Consider the following 23,793-nt stretch of genomic DNA (forward strand, 5'->3'; position numbering starts at 1 on the left):
CATGGTATGAAAGAAAGTCGATTTTTAGTGTTTTGCAAAATCTCAGATCATTTGGGATGAGATAGGCGCTGGAAAAATAATTAAACTTTCAAGTAATTGCTTTAGATTTGGCTCAAAATTAAATGTTCTGCTGGAGTGCAACGCCTGAATAAGGCAGTGTTAGTAATGTGATTTCTGTACACTCTTTACAGTTGGTCTTTACATTACACGTGCACATTTTAGCATTAATGTAGCACAGGTGAATTATTTAGCTCAATCTCCTAGTCTTTGTGTTATCACCAGGGTCCTTTTGCACATCAATAACAGTACACAGGAAATACTACATCACATGGCACTACAACTCTAGGAATGATTCAGCTGTATGTAAGAATGAGAGGTGAGTATGTGTATGATTTAATTGTGTGTACATGCAAGTTTGTTTGTGTTCTGAAGGAAAGGGTCAGTGTCCCAGTAAACCCAGATTCTCTATAGGCTTTTTTTCAACTTTACACACATTAGGTTGGGGCCATTGAAGTGAATAGTTATTCTGTTCCTATTTAATAAGATGGAAATCAACTTTTGAAATATGTATTATGTTACAATGTGATGAGAGTAAACAGTTAAGATAAATATGTTACTATGTAATACAATGAAGACATGGGTTTTCTTCTCTTCTCCTTGACAATGGAATAAAATGCAGCTTTGTTATGCTTGGACATCTGGTTTAAATGAGTATACTGTTTGTCTGCACACGACCCTTATCAACGGCTATTATCAGCCTTATTATTATTACCTTATTATCGGCCTTATCAACTCGAGCTACCAACGAGCTATTTTGATTTATCCATTTTGCTTTTACAATTCTGTTATACAATTGAACAAAGGGCAAGTGGATGATACTGTTCACTTAAGGGTAAAAATGTACATTTTGGTGGCTTGAATTGATATTGCCGTTAAACTGTCGACGATGGGGTGAGTGGTAACCTAACGGTTTTACGTTGGCACTCTCTTGTCCACCATGTTTAAGTAAACTGCAGTAGTTTGATAATTGTTGACTTAAGAAATAATTCATAGCTCATTTTAAAAAGGACAACTTTAATTTCTAAACAAAATGTATCCCTCGTTCAATACTCACTACATTGACAGACTAGTAACATAGCTAGTTAGCTATTATTAGCTCTAACTATAGCTAATAGCTTATAATAGCAAACTTAAGTTAACTAACATTAGCTAGATTTTACAGTGTAGTGTGTCGCTTAGTGTTTATTTGACTGAGTCAATTAAATTACCTAGGACCTTTTCTCTAACAAAACGTTACAGGTACTACTGTTAAACTAGATTGTGGTAACTGTCATCCCCTTTGTGCTAAATGATAAATTGAGCAAGTATAAATACATCTCTTTTTCTTAGCCATATTTCCATATCGTCCAAAGCAGTTCATTCCATATAAAGGTCAATATGAGAGTATTTCACGATTTATATTTACGTTATCCATTTTTATAGAGTGATAAAATACAATTTAATTGACATCAGTTGTACTTCAATTTCTGTACCCAGAGTCCAGTACGCGCGTTCGCATCTGATCATACGATGCGCGGCCCCGTGGCTCAATTGAATGAATTGAATGGGAAACAAAACCTTAAACAAGCCACAGAGCACATGAGCGGAAGTGTGACAGTTGATTTTTCAAAAAAGAGATTTCAGATCAGACGCAGGGCAACTAGTGATTTGGTAATACAATTTTTTTTTAAAAGGTTAAAAATCATCATTACAATTTCCTCTGCTATGAGCGGTTAAGCTTTTAAGCCTGACCCTGGCATTGTTTTTGTTAGACCATATTTGTTTTAATAAGGGTAACTTTATTAAATGTAAACATCTCATTCATCTTACCTTTATTCGAACATCTTTTATTTTGAAAGCAGCAAACGGAAGTAGCACCTTCTTCATCCCTTCTATGGCGCTCTATGGCAGCTGTCCTCTTCTATGCAACATTACCTCCGCAGACTAGCCGAAAAATAATGACCAGTGAGCCGCAGCCCGGACCCGGAGCAGCGGTCACCTGCTCTGCCGGAGAACCGTGAGCATGCCCCGGCTTGGAAAACATCTCCCCAGCCTCTCAGACAACCATTCAAGATGTATTTCAACCGGAGAGCCAAGAAGATACACACCGAGGGGGGTAAGCCAAAAAAACAACAACAAACACCTTATTTAATCTTTGCACAGTTAACGCTTTCACGAGCCTTTTAATTCGAGATCTGTCATCTGACATCGCAAGATCTCTGTCTCAGTGTTGATAACAGGCTATCGGGCCTGTACACAATCGTGCGTATTTAATGTGCTTGGCATAATAACGGGATTTGTTCGGAACTGCGGCATGCATGCGACTTGCTGTACCGGTATCTACCCTCCAGTCTCGACTTTTTTTTTGGCAGAGGATGCAAGGGCAAGCGGACTGCAGGTGTCTGCTTCAGATGGCCCGGTATGCCCTTTATGTGAATTGGCAATCTTACATAAGATAATACAACATGTGTGTTCCTGCTAGGATGAGAACGAGTATCGCGTGACCTTAAAACTCACTAAAATAGAATATAATGTATTTCCCATGACATCAATATGGTAACAGATAGTTGTGTTGCAACAGCCCCTCGGATCCAGGCCACCTGAATGAAAACATGGGATTTTCTTATGGGTTGATTCGACTGGCTTAAATATTTCTATAATATACAGTATATATTCGAAGGAGTTATACATTATCTCTCAATAGAGTACACTGTATTCCTCATGGCATCAATATGGTATTAGATAATTGTGCTGCAACAGCCTCTTGTACCCAGAACATATTGGAGATTTTCTTATGGATTGACTCGCTTACATTTTTATAAAATAAATATGAAGGATTTCTATGCATTTGAAATCCCAAGCTCATATAGATCATTCCAAGAACAGCCTATTTCGTAGCCCCACGTGACCGTCTGGAGAGCACACCTGACCTGAAGGCCATCAACATCCTGTTTCAACAACACAGGTTTCTACACCTGTTTTCTACTAGATGCTATTTGAACCAAAGCTGTTATTTTTGACTCCCCATGACTGAGTGTTTAGTGAGGGATACTTTTTGGGAGGAAATGCTTCATATTTCCCCAGGGAAGGAGCTAGAAACACAAAGCTGCATCGGATGATTTCACACATCACAAACAGATGTCGGAATGGAAGAGAGGAGCGTGTGTTTTGCTCATCCAGTGGCTTTTAATAGTGACTGGCACATATTGTTGTGCTTTGCTGATGTGTGTGTTTGTGTGTGTACTGTATATGTGCGGCTGCATGCCTCACGCAGCTTCCAGAAATAGAAAGCAGGGCAAATTGTGAGAAGAGATGAGCGCCAACTGGGCCACACTGTCCTCAGGCCAGAGGTTCTCTCATACATATATATATACTTTTTCACAGGTCAAAGGTTAAAAGCATTCAGCATCCATTTCAAATATAGAAGCATACATTTTTCACAGTATTGTTACAAGCCATTATATCTTTTTGTAGAATAGAATATCAGATGGTCTCACCGCTGTTATATTTACCTACGCAGAGCTTAAGTGCTGACTTTCACTAGTTAATTTCTTGTTTGTATTGGAGCAATTGTCGTGGGGCTTCCAGTAACTCGACTGGATACTGTTCTGCTTTCTTGGAACTGACGAGTGTTTACTACTGCCAAATTTATAGCATGGGTGTGAAGGGGAAGCACGAGTGTCATATTGCTGCCTTCACTGTGACCTCATGTATCCTGACCTCTTTAATCTTTGCTCCAATTAGCAAACTTCCGACCTGCCATACCCCGGGTGACGTCTGCAGCTACCAATCTCTCACATTAGGCTTGTTTGAGATAAGCGAGACCGACGCAGACCTGCCCAATTGCGATCAACGTCTTGCTCGTGCGTTGCAGGATGGTTAGTCATTTTGTCCGACTTGCTCTGGAGGCTCGCCTACATGAGACGTTGAAATCTTGCGGGACAAAGACGCCCGCAGCCTTGAGAGCGAGGCGCGGCGAGGCGGCGCAGTTCCTCTCCACGGGCTGCGGAAGCGAAATGCTTGATGGGAAACGACTCGCTGGTATCTCGAGCTGAGCGCTCATTGGTGGTTTTTACCACGTGCTGGTGATAAAACTCTCCAATTGGCTCGGCAAAAGTTTGTTGTTGTTTTGTGTCAGTTTTACGTTGCCACTTCCATTCACATTTTTACTCATTGTTCCACAATGTTTATCATCATGAAATTAATATCTATATATTTTATACTATACTTGGACTGCTTACCGTTTTCATACTTTATATATCTTAGCATATTCATACACACTGTTCATACTGCTCACAGGCTGCTGTGTATATTCATACCCCTCACTGTTTATTCATCATTCAATTCATTCTATATTTTATTCTGTAGATTGTGTACATTACTTTTCACTTTACTGCTTGTTGCACTCCTGGTTGGAAGCTAAACTGCATTTCGTTGTGTCAGTACCTGTAATATGTGAAATAANTTATTGAATTACAAGATTAGATATACTTTAGTTGATCTAAAATATTGATGTGTTCAAATGCTCTTCAAAACACAACCGAAAGTCCATGAAACTTGTCTTTCTGTATTTGTGAATGAAGCGCCATCTCCTGGTTAAAACCTGAAATTGAAAATCTGGCAACGCCCTCTTGGAAAATAGTGGGAGGGCTTAAAATTCCTCTATACTGGTCTTTGGCAGGTCGTAGGCAGGAAGATGTAAGCTGGAGTCCGAAATTCAGTGCTACATCTGTACATGAGACGTTGAAATCTCGCGGGACAAAGACGCCCGCAGCCTTGAGAGCGAGGCGCGGCGGCGCAGTTCCTCTCCACGGGCTGCGGAAGCGAAATGCTTGATGGGAAACGACTCGCTGGTATCTCGAGCTGAGCGCTCATTGGTGGTTTTTACCACGTGCTGGTGATAAAACTCTGCAATTGGCTCGGCAAAAGTTTGTTGTTGTTTTTTGTCAGTTTTACCTCGCTACTTCCATTCACATTTTTTATCATTGTTCCACAATGTTTATCATCATGAAATTAATATCTATATATTTTATACTATACTTGGACTGCTTACCGTTTTCATACTTTATATATCTTAGCATATTCATACACACTGTTCATACTGCTCACAGGCTGCTATATCTAGTGTATTCATACCCCTCACTGTTTATTCATCATTCAATTCATTCTATATTTTATTCTGTAGATTGTGTACATTACTTTTCACTATACTGCTTGTTGCACTCCTGGTTAGAAGCTAAACTGCATTTCGTTGTCTCAGTACCTGTAATATGTGCAATAACAATAAAGTTGAATCTAATCTTGATCAGGAATAAATGTATTTACTTAGTACATATCTGACATTAACGATTAAACACATTTGTGCATTCTTCATAAATGCAAACCAGGTCAAGCCGACTCCGGAGGTGGCGGTATGCACCTTAAAGTTGTTTGCAATCCGCCAAAAAACCGAGAGAAGAAGAAGAAGAAGAAGAAGAAGAAGAAGCCGACTCCGAGCTGTCCGACTTCAGGCGAGCTTTTTGAGACCTCCCCCGGCTGCGATCGGCTATTCTCGTCTACTTTCGAGGCGAGCCGCAGCTCGTCTCAAACAAGCCTAGTAACTCTGAAAGAGATCATTATTTTATTTCATTTTCATTTGAAAAGACATTAAAAAAAAAAACTAGCTTTAGATAGCACGATATACGAAAACAAGTATTTAAGTTATAAAACAAATAAAAACAGCATTGGTCAGCCCTTAGGATTTATGTTTAAGTGTAAGAGCACATCGCTCCCTTTGTTGATATCATTCGTTTGTGCAAGTCATGCAGCTCAGCCAACCATCAACAATGCATCTGTTTGGGAAAGATAATGCCTGGTAGTCATGGCTGCCAAGCAAACGAAGGTGTCATTGGGGAGATAGTGAAACCCAAGTAAATTGCAGCAATGATGTACTTACAAAGGTTGAACACAGGGGGGCACTTCTGCTCAAGCTAAGTCCATTCTGTGTGCATCTCTTCAGAACTACAGCCATGAAAATCATTTCACTATTAATACATCCATCACAAGCTATATTTACATTAGAGTGATTGACACATTGTGTTTATTGACATCTTGTCTTGTGTGTGTGTTGTTTCCTCCTGCCGCGGCCTCTCTGGTGCCCACAGAGCAGTTAGTGTTGACCACCCTTAGGCAGGAGGCTTCTGACCTGCAGGACCCAGGCCAAGGGGCTACTTTGTCTGCCCGCCTCACGGACAGGTTTGACAAAAGTGAGTTTGCTCGAATTAGACTGGATGACGCCACATTTGTGTCCGGAGTCCTTTTAGGTGCATGGCCACCAGCTAGAGGAGCAGGTGTCTCCAAACCCCCGGCCCTCAAGAGCTACATGTCCTGCTACGTCTCTGGTTCTTATCTGACATGATTTCCCTGCTGCGGACCCTGATAATCTGTAGCTCCTCTGGGCCTGGAGGGATTAATGCAGAAACCTTCCACCGCATGTGCTTCAAGAAAGTGGGGTCATGTCAGTTAGAGGTGGGAAGTAACTAAGTACATTTACTCACTGTACTTAAGTAGAATTTTGAGGTACTTTACTTGAGTATTTCCAAATGTATGCTACTTCTACTCCACTACCTTTTTAAAAGGGACAGTGTAATTTTACTTCACTACATTTATTTAACAGCTTTAGCTACTTTTAACAAAATGCATCTCTAAAAATAAAATTAGTAGACTAACTCTTTAAGTCAAATATTTTAAAGTTTACAACATTAAAATGCTACTTGATGCATTATCTAGAAATATCACATATATAATTATATACACATGTTAAGACCATTTCTCTGCACAATGATTACTTTGACTTTTTATACTTTAAGTACATTTTGCTGATAATACTTTTACTTAAGTAAGGTTTTGAACACAGCCCTTTTTACTTGTAATGAAGTGTTTTGACACAAATGAATTACCGTAGTACTTTTACTCAAGTAAAGCATCCGAATACTTCTTCCACCACTGATGTCAGACCATGCCAATGACGACAGATTGATTTCACTGGGCACATTAAGCTAGACTTTTATTACCAACACACATGCATGCAGTAGAACACAAAACACATCAGTGTGTGTGTGTACATGGCATGTCTATATACAGCATGTACATGAACATGGCTGCATGCGTGTATGACACATAAGTGGATTTAGAGAGAAGGCTCGTTGGTTAGAAGCATGTCATATTGCAAGTTTTTCTGGCTTCAAACCCTGTATGTTCACCCCTATGTGTGCTAGCCTGGTCCCATAAGTCAGTGTGTGTGTGTGTGTGTGTATATTTGTGAATATGCTTACATTTGTGTTGTGTGTGTGTGTCACCTGTAGGATTATCAGGTTATATATTAGCAGCAGGTGAAGTTGCAGAGCAGACACAGAGGGGATTATCCTGCTCATTACAGTGGCTTCTTAAGAGGCTTTCTTGCCTTACTTTTTACTCGGAGGCAAATGGAGCCACTGGGACCGCCTGAGGCTAGTTCGACCAAGAGCTGCTCGTAGGGGCCTGCGGGTCGGGGACGGGACAGCCATGGGACGTGGAAGTCAGCCGGACCGACGACGCTCCGTTGGTAATGCTATTCTAACCACACAGCAGGGTCGTAGAGGGAATATCTCTAGTGTTTCCTCACGAGATTGAAAGGTTTTGAATCAGCGTTTAGCTCAAGAACACGCTGGCAGGCTCGTGGCTGTCGGGGTATTAACACCTGAGACCTTGCTGTTACGGGGCAATGACTTTGCGGCCATGTTGCCAACTGTGGAAAACAAAATAGCTGGGATGCTCTCTGATTGCCATCGTGCAATTTTATTTATTACATTTTTGACAGTTTTTAAGATAACAGAAATGTGTAAACCGCCAGCATCTATCCTACGTTACTTAAAGGTCCCATGTCATGGCCATTTCTACTGATCATAATTCCATTGTTGAGGTCTACTAAAATAGATTTATACTGTGCAATTTTCCAAACTCACATTGGTTTCTCAAACAGCATCTCTGTAAAGTATGTGTATTCACTCTCTGTCCTAAACGGCTTGTTGGAGCTCCTGCCCCCCCCTCCCTATGAGCCCAGTGGCCGTCTGCGAGACAGCGAAACCCAGCCCGAACACACACACACCCGCAGCCTGGCTGGGAGTTTGTGTGTGTGCTCACACACCGACTCACAGCCTTGCCGCGTCCCGCCGTCTCAGGGAGGAGAAATCGGCGGAGCTGCAGCTGAGAAAAGATTGAGTGTGTGTGTGTTAGGAAGTCTTAACGTAACGGCTCCAGGGATTGATCTATTTGGAGCAATGGGTCCATTTGGGTATGGGCACGTTACAGAACCCAGGAAGAAAACAATGGAAAAAGAGAAATCCCCAACGAGGAGTTCTGGGGCAGCATAGACAGGTCTTCTCTGTGTTAGAGTTTTACTCACTACAGGGTGTACTTTGAGGGCTTTGACTCTGCAGACCGTTTACATGCAGAAAAGGCTTCATAACACACAAGGGGACGGGTAAGAACCAGAAAAGCATGACATGGGACCTTTAAATCAAATGTATTTTACACAAATGTATGAGGTCAGTTGAAAGCAATAATATTAAGTTTAGATAAATATTATATTAGGTTCAACTTAACATTATTACTTTCAACCAACCCAATACAGTTATGTGACATTTCTTAACATAATACATATAATTAAAAGACAGCATTTCAGTTTTTTCATTTAATCTTGTCGGGTGCTTCAACAGCTGGGGATGACTGAAGCTATTCTTCTGTGACTGCTGTTTTGATTATTTCCTTTCTGGCTCATTTAGTTTCCACTCTGGTTGAGGTGATTGAATGAAGTGCATTAAACATGATTCAATTAAACATGTAAGCCCCGAAAGCTTTTATTTATGCCATTTAAAAGCACAATTCTGGCAAGTCTGTGCTAATTAACGCGGCGGCTGTTTCTTGAGTCTTGGCACCGAGGCACAGCTTCTGGTGAAATATGCTCTGCCATACTGGAAAATGTGGATGAATTATGCAGCCTGTCTCTATCAATTATTCAGCAGCCAGCTTGCTTTTTAGCAGGAAAACTTTGGCTCCAGTCCAGGGAAACTTTGGGCTCAGCCCACAAACCAAAAGTTAATACTCCATTTTAAGATATTATGAAGTGAGAAATCTTCAAATCACATGCATGATGGATTTAATTGTCTTTGTTTTCTTTGCCCTTGTTCTTCGTAAGGGAACAGGTGATTTTATCGGCCCATTGTGTAAAATTTGTTTGCTTTAATAGGCTTCTAATGACACAACTATATGTTAAGAGAGATAGTAAAAGGGCTGTTAAGCTTCCCTTTAATGGACGGATGTTTGGCTTATTAATGTTGTTTAGAAGAAAGGGGACACGTGTTGTTTACGCCTCACCAACCAAGTGGGTGTTTGGTAGAGCAGGGTATGAGATCAAAGAGTTTGTCGAGGTTCGGATCGGTCTAGTCTTACCTGTCCTGGTCGCAGGTTATCGGACCTATATGGTACCTGGATGCTTCACGTGTAATTGACCTGGCTGTGACTCTGCTGGGGTTTTCTGCTGACTCATCGGTGGCGCGTTGGTAATGAGTTAGGTTGACTGCGCTCCATCAGAAATGAGTAACCGAGGCATTGATCCCACCTCACAAATGAATCAGAGCTGAAGTGGGCTGCTGAGAAAGCCGCAATTGATCTGCTCAGAAAGGTAGAGGGTTAAAAGTGGAGGTAATAGCAAAAACAAGAATAAGCAACCAGGTAGAGGAAGAGTAGACCATCAATAACTCCTAAGTGGTTACAAGCCGATCCTTCTACAGTATGAAATCATTAAGAGAAGTTCATGAGATGGAGAGACTGACCTTTATTAAGACTAAGAAACAACTGGTGTCCTTGAAGATGGTTGAAATGTTTAAAATATATCTCGAAATGAATATGATTGTGAATATACCCTGATCAATTACTATGGAGAAAACTAATTCTATTAACCTTGAGGACGCTTTGCAGTTATCCATAATACTCAGGAATATTTCTCGTAACTCTAGATCACACACGTGCTGAAGTTGCTTGTTTATTGTGTCGTTTGCTGTTTATTGTCTGGAAAAAATCAATAAAGTCGGAGTGTAAAAAAGAAAAAGGAAACCCTGAGAAAAGATCTGAACAGGATTGCTTCGTGATAGGACCGCGATCACAATGTTTGTCACCCTTCACTACCTTTGACCTTCTATCATCTTCAGTCATTTCCACAATCACCTGCTATCTTGATTGACCTCAGTGCCATTCGCAGTGTGGAGTGCAGGGCTGAGATTGTGACTTATAGCTCTGTTAGGTGCAGGGGTAATAGCCCAGTCAGAGTTATAGAGAATGAGGGATAGGCTGATTATCATTCTGCTTGGATAGACTTTGACCCTTGCTCTCTCGGCTTGGTTTGGTGAAGCACTAAGGTTTCTAGTTTTTCAGAATCAGAAATCAAAATCTGAATTTCTTTATTAGTCCCACAGCGGGGACATTTACAGTGTTATAGCTAAAGTGGCCTAGCATGTTAAAAGGGCATGCAATAATAAAAGAAAAGCAGACATAAGTAATACAATCGACATAAAGACAAACAACCATGGTTAAAAAAGGGTAGCAGCAATTTAAAGGTCACCTATCATGCTATTTTTAGGCAATAGCATAGGTCTCATATATATACAAATATATAAAAAACATGTCTATGAACAGATCACCCATTCTAGCCTCATATCCCTCTATTTCACTTCCTGTTTCAAAAGTGCTGATTTTGGGTATAAAGCTTTAAAAAATTGATTAATAAAAAAGGAGGGGTCTGAGCTCATGCGGGACCCGGCAGCTACTGTCTAAACTAAATACTGCCGTGATGAAACGCCATATCATGGATTATCAAGGATTCTCTCTGAAACAGTATGGAGCTCAAAGGCTTTCTCTCTTGCCGGTTATACCACAAGGTGAGTTCCTTTTTACTTCCTGCTTCTTCACACACATGCTCTCCAGTACAGGTTAGCTCTGAGTGTTAGCGATGCTAATGTAAACACCGACCATATTACGTCCAAAACAGTCGGGCATTGTTTCTGATAGCAACGTTTCTGATTGGGCCGTGGGTCCACATTTCAGATATTACGTCATATCGGACGCAAATCTGGATCAGCTCCGTTGTAGCCCCGTTTTTAGAGATGTGGGTACGGAGGAAAAGAGAGAGGGTTTTATTTTCTGACGCTGCGTGAGTTCCCTGACACACCGGGGACACATGTTTATGTATAAAAGATATCAAAAAGTGCATTTTGCATGATAGGTCCCCTTTAAGTAAAACTAAGTGCTGAAACGGCATTAAAAAAAGTTTTTAAGACGTATTTTATAAAAATAGGTATTTCTTACATATAAGTGATTATAGCACTGTGCGATTGCAAATAAGTGTTTGTATTGCACATTGCAGGTTTATGGCACTTTAACGGTGATGTCGGTCTTTAAAATTGTGGAATGACTATGAATTTTAGTACAATTTAAAAAGTGGACTTTTACCTCTAATAAATACTAAAGAAATTGTCTGGCTTGGATAGAATAACCTCCAGATGCACTTCAAAGTGTACTGTACACGTTTCCGGTAAACACACACAACTTAATGTCTCTTTCTATGCTAAAGTGGAGTTCTGATGTGATTATACTGCATCCAGTATAGATAAACCTGGCAGTTTTTCGTCTGGGTCGCTTTACAATTAATCACCTGCTTCACAGCGGCAGACTTGAGTGGGATATAATGATATTTTGGTTATTGAGGGGAGAGAAAGGCCCGGATTGTAAAATGCCGCAGAAAAAGAGTTTCAAGACTGCGGAAATTCAATCTGCTAAACCCTGGCAGTGCTTATTCGTTTCTAAATTATTTACGCAATTAGCCTGTTGTTGTTTTAACTTACAGCCTCGCTCACAGACATACCAAGAAACTAGAAGATCCCACAAAAATAAGAATTACACTTCAGCTCTCACAGCTTGTAGGCTGGAATGTAACTTAGTAAATGTACTCAATATACCTAACAAGTCATGTTGACATAATTGTACTTTACTATCTAAAATCGGCTTAACATTCACAAACTAAAACATTAACAGGCTCTTATGGGTTTGTTAGTGATAAAAACACAGGATAATATAGTTTTCCATACTAATATAACACTCTGCATACTGATTGCTTTTAGTTTAAATAATTTAAGTATATCAAGCTGCTAATACTTCTGTACTGCTACTTCGGTAACCTTTTAATTCAGGACTTGTAATGGAGTATTTTAAGACCATAGTATTACTATTTCCACATGTACTTAATGCTCTGAGTACTTTTCAACCTCTGCTTGTTGACATAGCATTATCAGACAGGATGTGACCTGTTTCCCAGTAAATGCACTCTAGGTAATTTTATTTTATCTCATACTGGATTTGTATCTATGCAAACTACTGAGAAAGTTGTGAATCACGCAGTTGTTGACATAGTATTATCAGAATAATGACAGGATTGTGTGGCTTACCTGTGGCTTTGCAGATAAATGCACTCTAGATTATTCATTCATTGCATTCTAACTATCTATGCCAACTATTGAGAAAGTTGTGAATCATCCAGTGAGCAGGCACAGGATCACAATAAATGATCTCCTGATGCATGGCTCCTGCCTCATGGATGTCACTTGACCCGACCACAAGATCTCAAGGCGATCTCAAGGCGATATCAGGCTTCTGGCCCTTTAAAAGCAGAGCCCAAGCTTTCCCCTCCGCAGCACTGAAACACTGAAGGAGCTCCATACCATATAGCTTCCTCCTCTTGTTGAATGCACTAGTGAGGCGCTCGCTATCAAATCGGAGTTCTAGGGGCTCGTTCAACCCGAAAAAAAGGCTTTTGGAGGCGGCAGGTGGCCAGATGACACCGCTGCGCAGCTTGCAGTATCTTTCACCGGGAGTTTACTCAGCAGCGAGGCCGAAGGAGGAGCGAGGAGGCTCGGGCACGCTGCATCTATCCACACCCAGGTCCGCTGTAGCAGCTGAGTAAACTGAGCAGACCTGTTTGCATTGCTCTCACAATTTCCCTGCAGAAACATACATACTATCAGAATTAAGGGTAAAAAATAGTCCCGCTGCAGGAGAGCGTGCAGGGAGATCCCGACGCGTAAAATGGTTGGAGATGACAAAGCCTTGGCGGGGAATGGGAGGCAGAGAGGGGGGGGGCATGATAAGCGTGCACCCTCTTCCCACTTTTTTTTTTGCATCATTTCTGCATGTAATGACAGTCGCCATGCACGGCGGGTCTTCTCCTCTCCTGTGTTACATATGTACAGGTTGCTGATAACATAACACACGGTGTGTTTGTTCGCCATTGTGCATCCCTCAGCACATTCATTATACACAGGGGGGTCCCGTGGGCGTGTGTGTGCATTGACGGTACCTGCATAATAATACTGAAAGACAAGGGGGGGGAGGTGTTTATACCGGGAAACGTCATTGAAACGACCGCTCCGACTTCAGCACACATCAGCACAGAGTAGCCTATCCTCTAGTCCTGATTGGGAGCCTTTTGAACCTCGTCCGTCTGTGTGTGTGTCTCTCTCCCACTATCTCCCCCCTTCTCTCTGTCTCTCACCACCTCTCCACTGACACTCACCCAGCCTCGCCTCTCTCCCATCACTCTAACGGTGCAGGACCTGCGTGCTCGTCCGGAGGATACCGAAAGGCAGATGATGAGATGTCCGGGACTACTTCCCAGGCGGATCCGGTAGACGCCACCGCCCGATCGGTGCTGCTCAACGGGACACAGACCACCAAGTTCTGCGACAACCATGTCAGGTGAGTGGGCTTTCACTGCATGTTGTGTGCCTGAAATGCTCTGTTTTCACCTACTACTACATCATGCTTTGTAAACCGCATGGAGAGTAGATCAAAACGTATCTGACTTTTATTTTCGGTTCATTCTGAGGTGGTGATAAGTGTGTCAACTTCAGTTTCAGTAGTATTTAGAGTATTTCAATTGTTGCTACTTTGTACTTCTACCCCACTACAATTCAAAGGTACATCAGGTGATTTTACTCCACTACATAAATGAACAGCTTTAGCTACTTTGCATAAAATATGTCTAAAACTGTCACCAAGTCATTTAAATATTTTACAAAGACTCTACAGTAAAATGCTACTACAATATTATCCAGACACATATACAATTTATAAACACATAAAACACAACTTTTCTGCACAACTTTTACTAAGTACATTTTGCTGATTGATATGATGCTTGGTAGCAAACAGCCGGTCGAGTAGATGAAAAGTTATCTGACACTTTTTCATTATTGTCTGTTTATTCAGAGGTGGTGATAAGCTCTCTGAGTGTGTTAACTTCACTTCCAGTATTTGGGTCAGCAGGGTCAGCTTCTTCTGTGTCTTCCTAAAGGACACTGCAGCTTTCTGGATATTTGCTTTAGAGCGGCTTTACACCCGTATTGCCAGGTTGAAGGACATCCTTGTATGTTTTTCCTCCCGTCATGCCATGTGTGGAGAGCAGACTTTGGACCACTGAGGATTAGCTTTTTCTCTCTCCCTTAAACATGTCTCTCTTTCTTCTAGTTTTGCTTTAAATCGCAGGTCAAGCTCTATTGATAAGGCTTTTTTAATAAGTCACCGATTACTACACCTATGACCTAGGAGGTATGTCTCTGCCTGAAGTCCATTTGGGAATCTCGGCTTAACAACTTTACATAACTGTGTTGCTTAATCAAATGTCCTAATGAATATTCAAGATCAATGAGAGTAAAGTAACCACACTTGCCTGTTTATTTCAGAAAGCTGTGTGTGTGATTTCTGAATCCTAGGAGGTTTAATACTTGTAGTCAGGACTTTTTGTGGTATAAAGTGGAATACTAAGTCTTGAAACACAACAGCAAAACGGCGGTAAAAAAATGACTTGGCATAAGACGGTTGGATATTTACACCCCTCACCAGCCAAACACTATAGTAATCTATTAAGTGTTGGTCAAATTTGAACATATAACAGCCATTTAGGTGGTGTTACCAAAAAGTTTATTTTTCAGCCTCTAGGCAGTCATGAGCAGTGTCATACTAAAGTGAAGAAGTCTCTTTTTATAAGTATCATCCTAAGTATTGTCTGTATATTTCATGGGTTGTTTTAGGCCGTAACTATTGTATTTACAGTAGGGATGTCTCGATCACCTTTTTTTGCTCCCGATCCGATTCCGATCATTTGATTTTGACAATTTTGCCGATACCGATTTTTCCCAATCCGATCTTTATGCAATGCATTAAGAGAAAAAAAACATTCAAGTTGTCCCTTAAGGTTATTTTTTTATTTAAATTGGATATTCTATCCAACATGGATATAGCTTCTTTTTTTCACAGCAGCATTGGATCAGTTCAGTTGTGCAGCATTGGATCAAAACAAAATAAAGCTTTCAGTACTCGTTAGCTTACTGCTACAATTAGACACTGCGCCCACTCTGTTGCCAGATTTGAGAGAAATAAGCAGGTCTATGAAGACAAGCCCCAAAGAAGCAACACATACATGATGTTGTGTCATTTGAAACCAAAACTAAGGCCTCAGGATGACTTTAAGACTTGAACATGGTCATTTTTGTTTTGTAACATTGAATACAACATTAAAATTTAAAAAAAAAAAAAAAATCCTGATCCCCGATTTTTTTTATTCCGATCTTTTGAAAATCACGTGATCGGCTCTGATCCCCGATCACGTGATCGGATCGGGACATCTCTAATTTACAGTTTAAATTAGACGGTTTAATTTGTCCCATGTCTTTATCTTTTATTATTCCTATTTGTATGCACTTACTGTGCTTGGCGCCATAGGGCTGTTCTGTGAGTTGAAGGATTGTCATTGACATTCAGCGGTCTGCCATTTACTGTCAGGAGATTTCATTTCACTTTTCAACAGAGCCTATTTGAACTCTAGGGATAAGATTAAGGTGAGTGCTCCCTGGCTTCTCTCATTGGGTCACATGTGCCCTGCGCTGCATGCTGATTGGACAGCCAGGAGCACTCTGATGTCCCTGTGTTCCTGTAACTCTTTAGTTTACGTTTGAAAGGTTCAATAGCATTATTGATTTCTCAGAGATTAAAGCCTTGTAGCTTTTATCTGTGTACTCGACTGGCCTCCTCTCAAATCCCTAGGCCTTCCACACTTTCATATTTCACTGTGGATGTGTTGATACAAACTGAATGTTAGTGCAGCAAAGTCATCTGCTCTTTTATCCTTCAAATCTACTTACCTTGGTTTGCTCATTGTGTTCTTCCACTTAGGGGGATGACTTCTCCCTGTCTTCAAAAGTGTTTTCTTTCAGCCTATATAAAGAAAACAGAACTTTCCCTTATTCAAAAACATGTCAATGCGGCACAGCTGCAGGAGAGCCTCCCCCCTGTAGCTAACAGCTGCTTACACCACCAGTATGTTGGACGTCTACAGAATGAAAAATAACACACAGCTCGATGCCCGCTCCAATGGAAACGTGTGTGTTTGTGCGTGTGTGAAATGTGATATCACTTGACTTTGATTAGATTAAGGCAGCTTTATCTACTGGATCGTAGGTGTAGTATCACCAATTCTGAGCTATGCAAAGCGTCGGGGTCAGGACTGTGTGTGTGTGTGTGTGTGTGTGTGTGTGTGTGTGTGTGTGTGTGTGTGTGTGTGTGTGTGTGTGTGTGTGTGTGTGTGTGTGTGTGTGTGTGTGTGTGTGTGTGTGTGTGTGGCAGCTGTTGCTACTCGGCTTGTGTGTAAAGTCGTGCTCTTAGTTTTTTGTGTGTGTGGGTGAGACGGATGGAAAAAGCGGTTCACCTCATGGAGATTCTGGACTGTGATAGGAGGGTTACTTTTTACCCATTTGGTCAATGCACTTGATGCACTCACTTTCCATTAAATAAACACTCTTACCATTCACTCAGTCTGCACAGGAAATAAAAAGGCAGTCCTTTAATTGGATGTGGACTTTTATTTTTGTATTTTTAGCGCCTTGAAAAGCTTTTAGCTCCTGGCTAAAACGAAGCCAATCAATACAGCTGTCTGATCAATACAGCTGACTGACAGACGAGTTGAGGTGGCCAAGGTTTTTTCACCTATTTTATACGTCTAAATTTGGTTTGCTGGATTTAAAGTATTTGATTATTTATAGGTGTGATGTGTGTGCACCCCATCATGGCACTCAATTTGCCCTCTGGACTACAAGTCAGTGTTTGCTGCAATATTGAAACCCAAATGGATTCAGTTACTCAGAGAGCGTCAGGTGAAAACACCATTAGCACACAATTTATGCATGAATTCAAACTTTAGCTAATGCATTACCTGACTCTGTCTCCATCTGTCTCATTGTAAACAAGTCGTAAAGTCTTTTCTTCTTCTTCTCTTCTGCAGTACCACCAAGTATGGAGTCCTCACCTTCCTGCCCCGGTTCCTCTATGAGCAGATCAGGCGCGCTGCCAACGCCTTCTTCCTGTTCATCGCTCTCATGCAGGTAAACCCCACGCACAGTGATCGCCGCTGATTCCCACACACGCTGTAGATGACACATCCTGAAAATGTTGTATTAAAACATTCCAGGAATCCCACAAGCTATTATGAGTTATGGATTATTGAGTATTTCTCTACATGCCTAAAGCTAGTATTTGGTACATTTCCTCCAGGTCTTATTCGGGAATATCTGGGAAGTCCATTCTCTCTGCATTGGAAAGCCCCCAGATGCACTTCCTGGAAGAGCCTTTCAATGTGTAACAGATTGTTTTCAAGGTGTAAATGATTGAGCATTTCTTTTAAACCAGAGAGTGTGGGATGGTAGTTTTGGTGATTTCCATCTTGTTAGTAATAGACGTCTTGACAATAATGTTACAACGGCTCCCAGGTCCAAAGGCAGCTGAGCGATGACATGTGTACCTCATCAGTCATCATCAATCATAGGAGATAATGCCTCCCTGCTATCTTAATCCCCATGAATGGGAGCAGATGATGGATGCTTGTTTTGTTTATCCCTCTGTTATCTTCATTTTTTTATTTATATATTTATTTATTTATTTGATAGGGACAGTGCACATTGATTGACATTTCTGTAAATACACCAGAGTTAGCCAACAGGCTATTTTTCGTCTGTAGTCCCTGGACAGATGTTGAAAGTCATCCTAAAAACAAAAATTCACTTCAAATAACAGGTAAATAAACGCTGCACTGCTTTCCAACACGGCTCTGCCCCTCCCCCTCCCCCCCCCATCAAAGATTAATCACATTCAGAACACTCATTCATTATCCTCCACCTCCTTCCTGTTCTCATGTTTCCCTGAGGATCTCTGTAGTGCTAACACCAGCACTGATAACTCTCTTATCAGCAAATCCCCGATGTGTCGCCGACGGGTCGCTACACCACGCTGGTCCCGCTCATCTTCATCCTCACTGTGGCCGGGATCAAGGAGATCATTGAGGACTATGTGAGTGTCTTTCACAGAAGGGACTACTTTTTGTATTTAAAGTATTTGTAATCATGTGATGATGTTATGTCAGATGTGCCACAACACTGTCTGTAAATATTAATCTTTGTGCAATATACCCTCATGCAATTCACAATTATTTTTCCTTTCAATTAATTTACAATCTGTAAACGGTACCAGCTACCCTTTTTTCCATCAAAGCACATTACACAAATGTATAACCCAACAACAACAAATATTAAAGGTCCCGTGTCATGCTTTTCCGGTTATTACCCGTCCCCTTGTGTGTTATGAAGGTTTTTATGCATGTAAACGGTCTGCAGAGTCAAAACCCTCAAAGTACACCCTGTAGCAAGTAAAACTCTAAACACCGAAAATACCTCCCCAAAACGCCTCGTTGGAGATACGTCATTGTCCATTGATTCTTCCGGGTACCGCATGATGTCATGCGTTACCCGGAACCAAATGGACCAATCCGTGGAGCCGTTACGTTACGTCCGCGGAGCCGTTACGTTAAGCCCCCGCTGATTGGTCCAAATTGACCAATCCACGGACTTCCTCACACACACACTCAGTGCAGGCAGCTCTGCTGATCTCTCCTCCCTGGCTGCAGGCTGATAACAGACAGTTGGGATCGCGGCTAAATTCTCTCTGCAGACCCATTCTCTCTGCAGACCCATTCTCACAGCGTTTATCAACCTTTTTCTTACTCAATATCAAGCCACACTTATTGTTTTTACTTCGGCTGTGACTTTGTGTGTGCTCAGGGTGAGTTTGGCTGTGTTTCGCTGTCGCTAAACAAGGAAACCACACCTCCACGGAGCTCAGCGCGATTCACAACGTCCCGACCAATCAGAGCACACTGTGCTCACAGGGAGGGTGGGGGCTGGAGCTATTGGAGCTACAATGAGCCGTTAAAGGCAGAGTGTGAAATTCAGTGAGAAACCGAAGTGATTTTGGAAAATTGCACAATATAAATCTATTCTAGTAGAACTCAACAATGGAATTATGATCAGTGGAAATGGCCATGACATGGGATCTTTAATAAATATACTACTACTTTTTTCAACCTGGTGTACTTGTATGCTTTTTTTTTTTTTTACTTATTGTGTTTTTTATTATTAATATTGTGTTCATACTTTAGATTTTTTAATATGTAAGTCTATTCTCTTTACTTACTTCTTCTGCTGTTGTGATAATGTACATTTCCCCTGTGCGGGACGAATACAGGAAATCTGGTTCTGATATATTAAAAGCTGCTTCTTCTGCGTTTTAACAGAAAAGACACAAAGCAGACAACACCGTGAACAACAAGACAACAATAGGTATGCGTGTGTGTGTGCTCGTCGTCTGTCTGTGAGTTTTTCATGAGTGGGTCTATTCCTGTGGGTTTTCCTTTCATGGCTGACTGAATGGCTGTTGTCTGTCACTCACTATAGTTCGAGGCCCAGACAAAAAAGTTTAGTGGCCATGAATTGTGTATGAGTGTGGCTCTATAGGCTGACTGATGGCTGTGTTGTCCTTGTCTCTCAGTGCTGCGGAGCGGAGCCTGGCAGACCATCATCTGGAAACAGGTATCATCACACTCTGCTTCTCTGTCGCTCTCTCATCCGTCCAATGACTCAGTTTTACCATTGACTTAAATACTTAAAGAGGCCCTATTGTGCTTTTTAAGGTGACCTCATGTTCTGTTGCGGCCTGCCAGGCTTGTTTTTAATCAATTTAAAGCACTTTGTTTTGAAAAGGGCTCTATAAATAAGTGTATTATATCAAAATGATTGTAAAGGAATACTGCAAGGGCACCTAGGGTAGATGGTGAAAGCAAACACATTAATGTAATAAAAGTATGGTCTAGTTTTAGTTACATTGGGGATTAAAATGTCTTGGCTGGTTAAGTTATTCCATATTTTCTTCCTTTTGTGGCTGCACTGTAGTCTCTCAGTCTGCGCTTGCTCAGGATCTGTCTGTAAAATGATACCAGTCCAGTTAGTATTGACGTTTCAGAGCCAGATAACAAGTGAGTTAGTGGGCAATCTTTCCAATATTCCACATAGTTGAATTATATAGTTTTCTGCACTTCCTCTGAACCAGTAAGCGTTTTCTTCCGGTGTCCGGAGCTAAATGAACCCCCTGTTCTCACAGAACAATGCACGTCCACTGTGTGTCCTTGTAGCGCACACAACCATTTTCTCTAGATGGGGTCTCTCTTAGATTGTACTCATTAACCGAGTCAAGCTGTGTACAGTCTTGCTCCAGCAGCTCAAATCAAATCAGACTTGAGTCTTTGTTGTTTAGTCTACAGCAGGAATGTAGCCCCCTTGTTACTCAAGGTCAGAAAAGGTGGAGGAATTTGTTCCAGCTGCCCCGCTGACTCAATAAAGTCCATGTTAAGAGAGGTGGTGACAAGATGTCCTTAAAATGCTCTCTTTTTTTGAACACATCATTTTATTTTCCTTTTCTGTTATCTACATGCTTGTATTATTATTATTTTTGCCTGTCTTGCTTTGGTTGCAGCCTAATCAAAAGAGTTAAAGCTACGCACCGCTGTGCTCCCTGTCACCTTATCTCAAGACTTCCTCTCTCTCTGTTGGCTGCCTCTAGGTTGGCCACTAAATAACCTGCTTCTTGTTTCCTCTCTCCCCCCCTTACCCCTTCCATGACCCCTTACCTTACCCTTGACTCCCCTCCTTCTCCTTCTCTTCACCTCCTTCCTCTCACGCTGTTGCACTGCTGCGTCCGGCCACCAGGTGGCAGTAGGAGACATAGTGAAGGTGACCAATGGCCAGCACCTTCCAGCTGACATGGTCATTGTGTCCTCCAGGTCAGACGTGTGTGTGTGTGTGTGTGTGTGTGTGTGTGTGTGTGTGTGTGTGTGTGTGTGTGTGTGTGTGTGTCTAACTTCTAATTATTTTCATAATCAGTCTTCTGATTTATCTATTGGTATTGTGAATTCTAATTCTAGATTGCAAGAACCTAAGGTACTATCTGAAACAGTCAGTTATTATTAAGTCAATGGATTTAATATTTTATATTCTAAATGCTCATTGACTGATTTCCTGTTGGTTGATGTCTAACTAACTTTTAGCACTTCAATATTTTGATGTGTCTTGTCCACAGCGAGCCGCAGGCCATGTGTTACACTGAGACGTCCAACCTGGATGGAGAAACCAACCTGAAGATCAGACAGGTAAGAAACATCGCTATGTTTGTAAGTTTCTCAATGCATGGTCAGAGAGGAAATTCTCCCCCTATTTACATTTTGGCAAAGAAATGTAATACTTCTCCTCACACGCCTGATATTTGCCTCCACTTGGGTCTTCTATCCATCATGTTTATTACAGTTTGACCCGTTTTGAATTATGATCCATGATTTACGGTAATGTACTCTGTTCTAATCCTGTTTGTCAAAGGTACTCCATCAAAAAACTTTCCTTGATTTGTGACTTATGATTTTATTTCCCAGGGTCTCTCGCTCACGGCTACCTATCAGACCCTGGAGGATTTGATTGGTCTGTCTGGTCGTCTGGAGTGTGAAGGCCCCAACAGACACCTGTACGACTTCACTGGGACTCTGCGGCTGGAGAACCAGAAGTGAGAGACACACACACACACACACACACACACACACACACACACACACACACACACACACACACACACACACACACAGTTATTTTTTCTAACTTGAAAGTCAAGAGTATTAAAAATAAAAGTATGTTTGTATAAAACTGGCCAAGAGAGGAGGATACATCTATATAAATATCATAGATGTTTAAAGTCTTGCCCAGCCGTTCATACAGCAAAAGAATTACATAAATTAGGAATTTATGAGAACAATTAAAGCTTGAGAAGTGACTAGATAAGAAGGACTCAGCAGGTTGCTCTAAATCTGCATGAATGTCTCCTGTGTTGTTGCTGATTACCTCCCTCTCTCCCCTCAGTCCCGCTCCTCTGGGTCCCGACCAGGTGTTGCTGCGCGGCGCTCAGCTTAGAAACACGCAGTGGGTTGTGGGAATTATTGTCTACACTGGCCATGACTCTAAACTGATGCAGGTAAACCCAACCTGATGTCTGAATTCAGTAAATGATTTACAATGTGTGGCTTCAAGGCAGGTTTAATAAGAATCTGTCTTACTTACTAATGAACTGCATATGAATCATTTGGAGCTTGTAACTGAGTGACACATTAATAACCGGGAGCACATCCAAGTCTCTGTGTTTGGATTGCTGACAGATTTGTGTGCCAAATATGATTTGTAAATGAGTATGACACATTTTAATTAGTGTTGAGTGTTGAAAAGGCTGCTGCGATTGACTTCTTCCCAGTGAAACCATTGACGTTCCATTTAAACTGAACCCTCATCCAGCGACATCTTAATGTGAGTGTGCTTGTGTTGTATTCATTGTTGCAGAACTCCACCAAGGCCCCTCTGAAGCGCTCTAACGTGGAGCGGGTCACCAACATGCATATCCTGGTCCTGTTCTGCATCCTGCTGGTCATGGCCCTGATCAGCTCTGTGGGCGCCGCCATCTGGAACAAACAACACACCGAAGAGTCCTGCTGGTACCTGAACCGGGCCGGTGAGAACACACACACACACACACACACACACACACACACACACACACACACACACACACACACACACACACACACACACACACACACACACATGATCATTGTCGACCGGCTTTGTAGTCGTCTCTGGAAGGTGTGCGCTGGGTGTGCGCTGGGATTGGAGCTCGTCGGGCCCGGCGTGCTCCAATCACAATCTTCGGGGGCGGAACAGGAGATGGGTAGCCAATGACACCAGGGCAACTGCACTGCTCATTTACATAGAACACATTCAAAACAGAGTTAACAGGACCGGGGAGGCAGCGGCCGTAACACACGCACACGCACACGCACATTTCACCAGAGGAGGAGGAGGAAGTACTCAGGTCTTGTACTTCAGTAAAAGTAGAAGTACCAGAGTGGATTTGTAATAGAAAAATATTATACTCACTTACTTAAAGGTGGGGTGGGTAAGTTTGAGAAACTGGCTCGAGATACACTTTTAGTTATATTCCATGGAATGCTCTAAACATCCCGATAGCAATGAATATCTGAAGTGGAAGCCGTAGTACTGTAAAAAGCACGACCAATCATCTGAGCCGGCCCGGCTAAAGTAACTGGATGGCCTACCTGCCTGTCAGCCTTCCATCTGTGCACAAACTTATCTCTTGCCCTCATTGGTCATGTGCGCGTTAGTGTGTGTTGGAGGAGGGGCTCTGTAAGGAAGTGGCAGACTT

General features: G+C 41.8%; 1 protein-coding gene across 1 annotated transcript; it reads left to right on the top strand.

The window, feature by feature from the left end:
• Nucleotides 1-1,884: 1,884 nt before the first annotated feature.
• On the top strand, nucleotides 1,885-23,093 carry LOC104957608 (phospholipid-transporting ATPase IB-like; the record flags this gene model as incomplete). Its single annotated transcript, XM_010785251.1, has 12 exons — nucleotides 1,885-2,155; nucleotides 6,183-6,284; nucleotides 13,716-13,860; nucleotides 17,441-17,540; nucleotides 18,403-18,501; nucleotides 19,781-19,826; nucleotides 20,035-20,075; nucleotides 21,249-21,322; nucleotides 21,619-21,688; nucleotides 21,965-22,092; nucleotides 22,443-22,554; nucleotides 22,914-23,093. Coding segments are annotated over exons 1-12 (1,140 nt in total), but the record flags the coding sequence as incomplete, so codon positions are not given.
• Between the last annotated feature and the right edge of the window lie 700 nt (nucleotides 23,094-23,793).

Source organism: Notothenia coriiceps, unplaced genomic scaffold (genome assembly GCF_000735185.1).
Source record: "Notothenia coriiceps isolate Sejong01 unplaced genomic scaffold, NC01 NC01_scaffold00027462, whole genome shotgun sequence".
Lineage (NCBI taxonomy): Eukaryota > Metazoa > Chordata > Actinopteri > Perciformes > Nototheniidae > Notothenia > Notothenia coriiceps.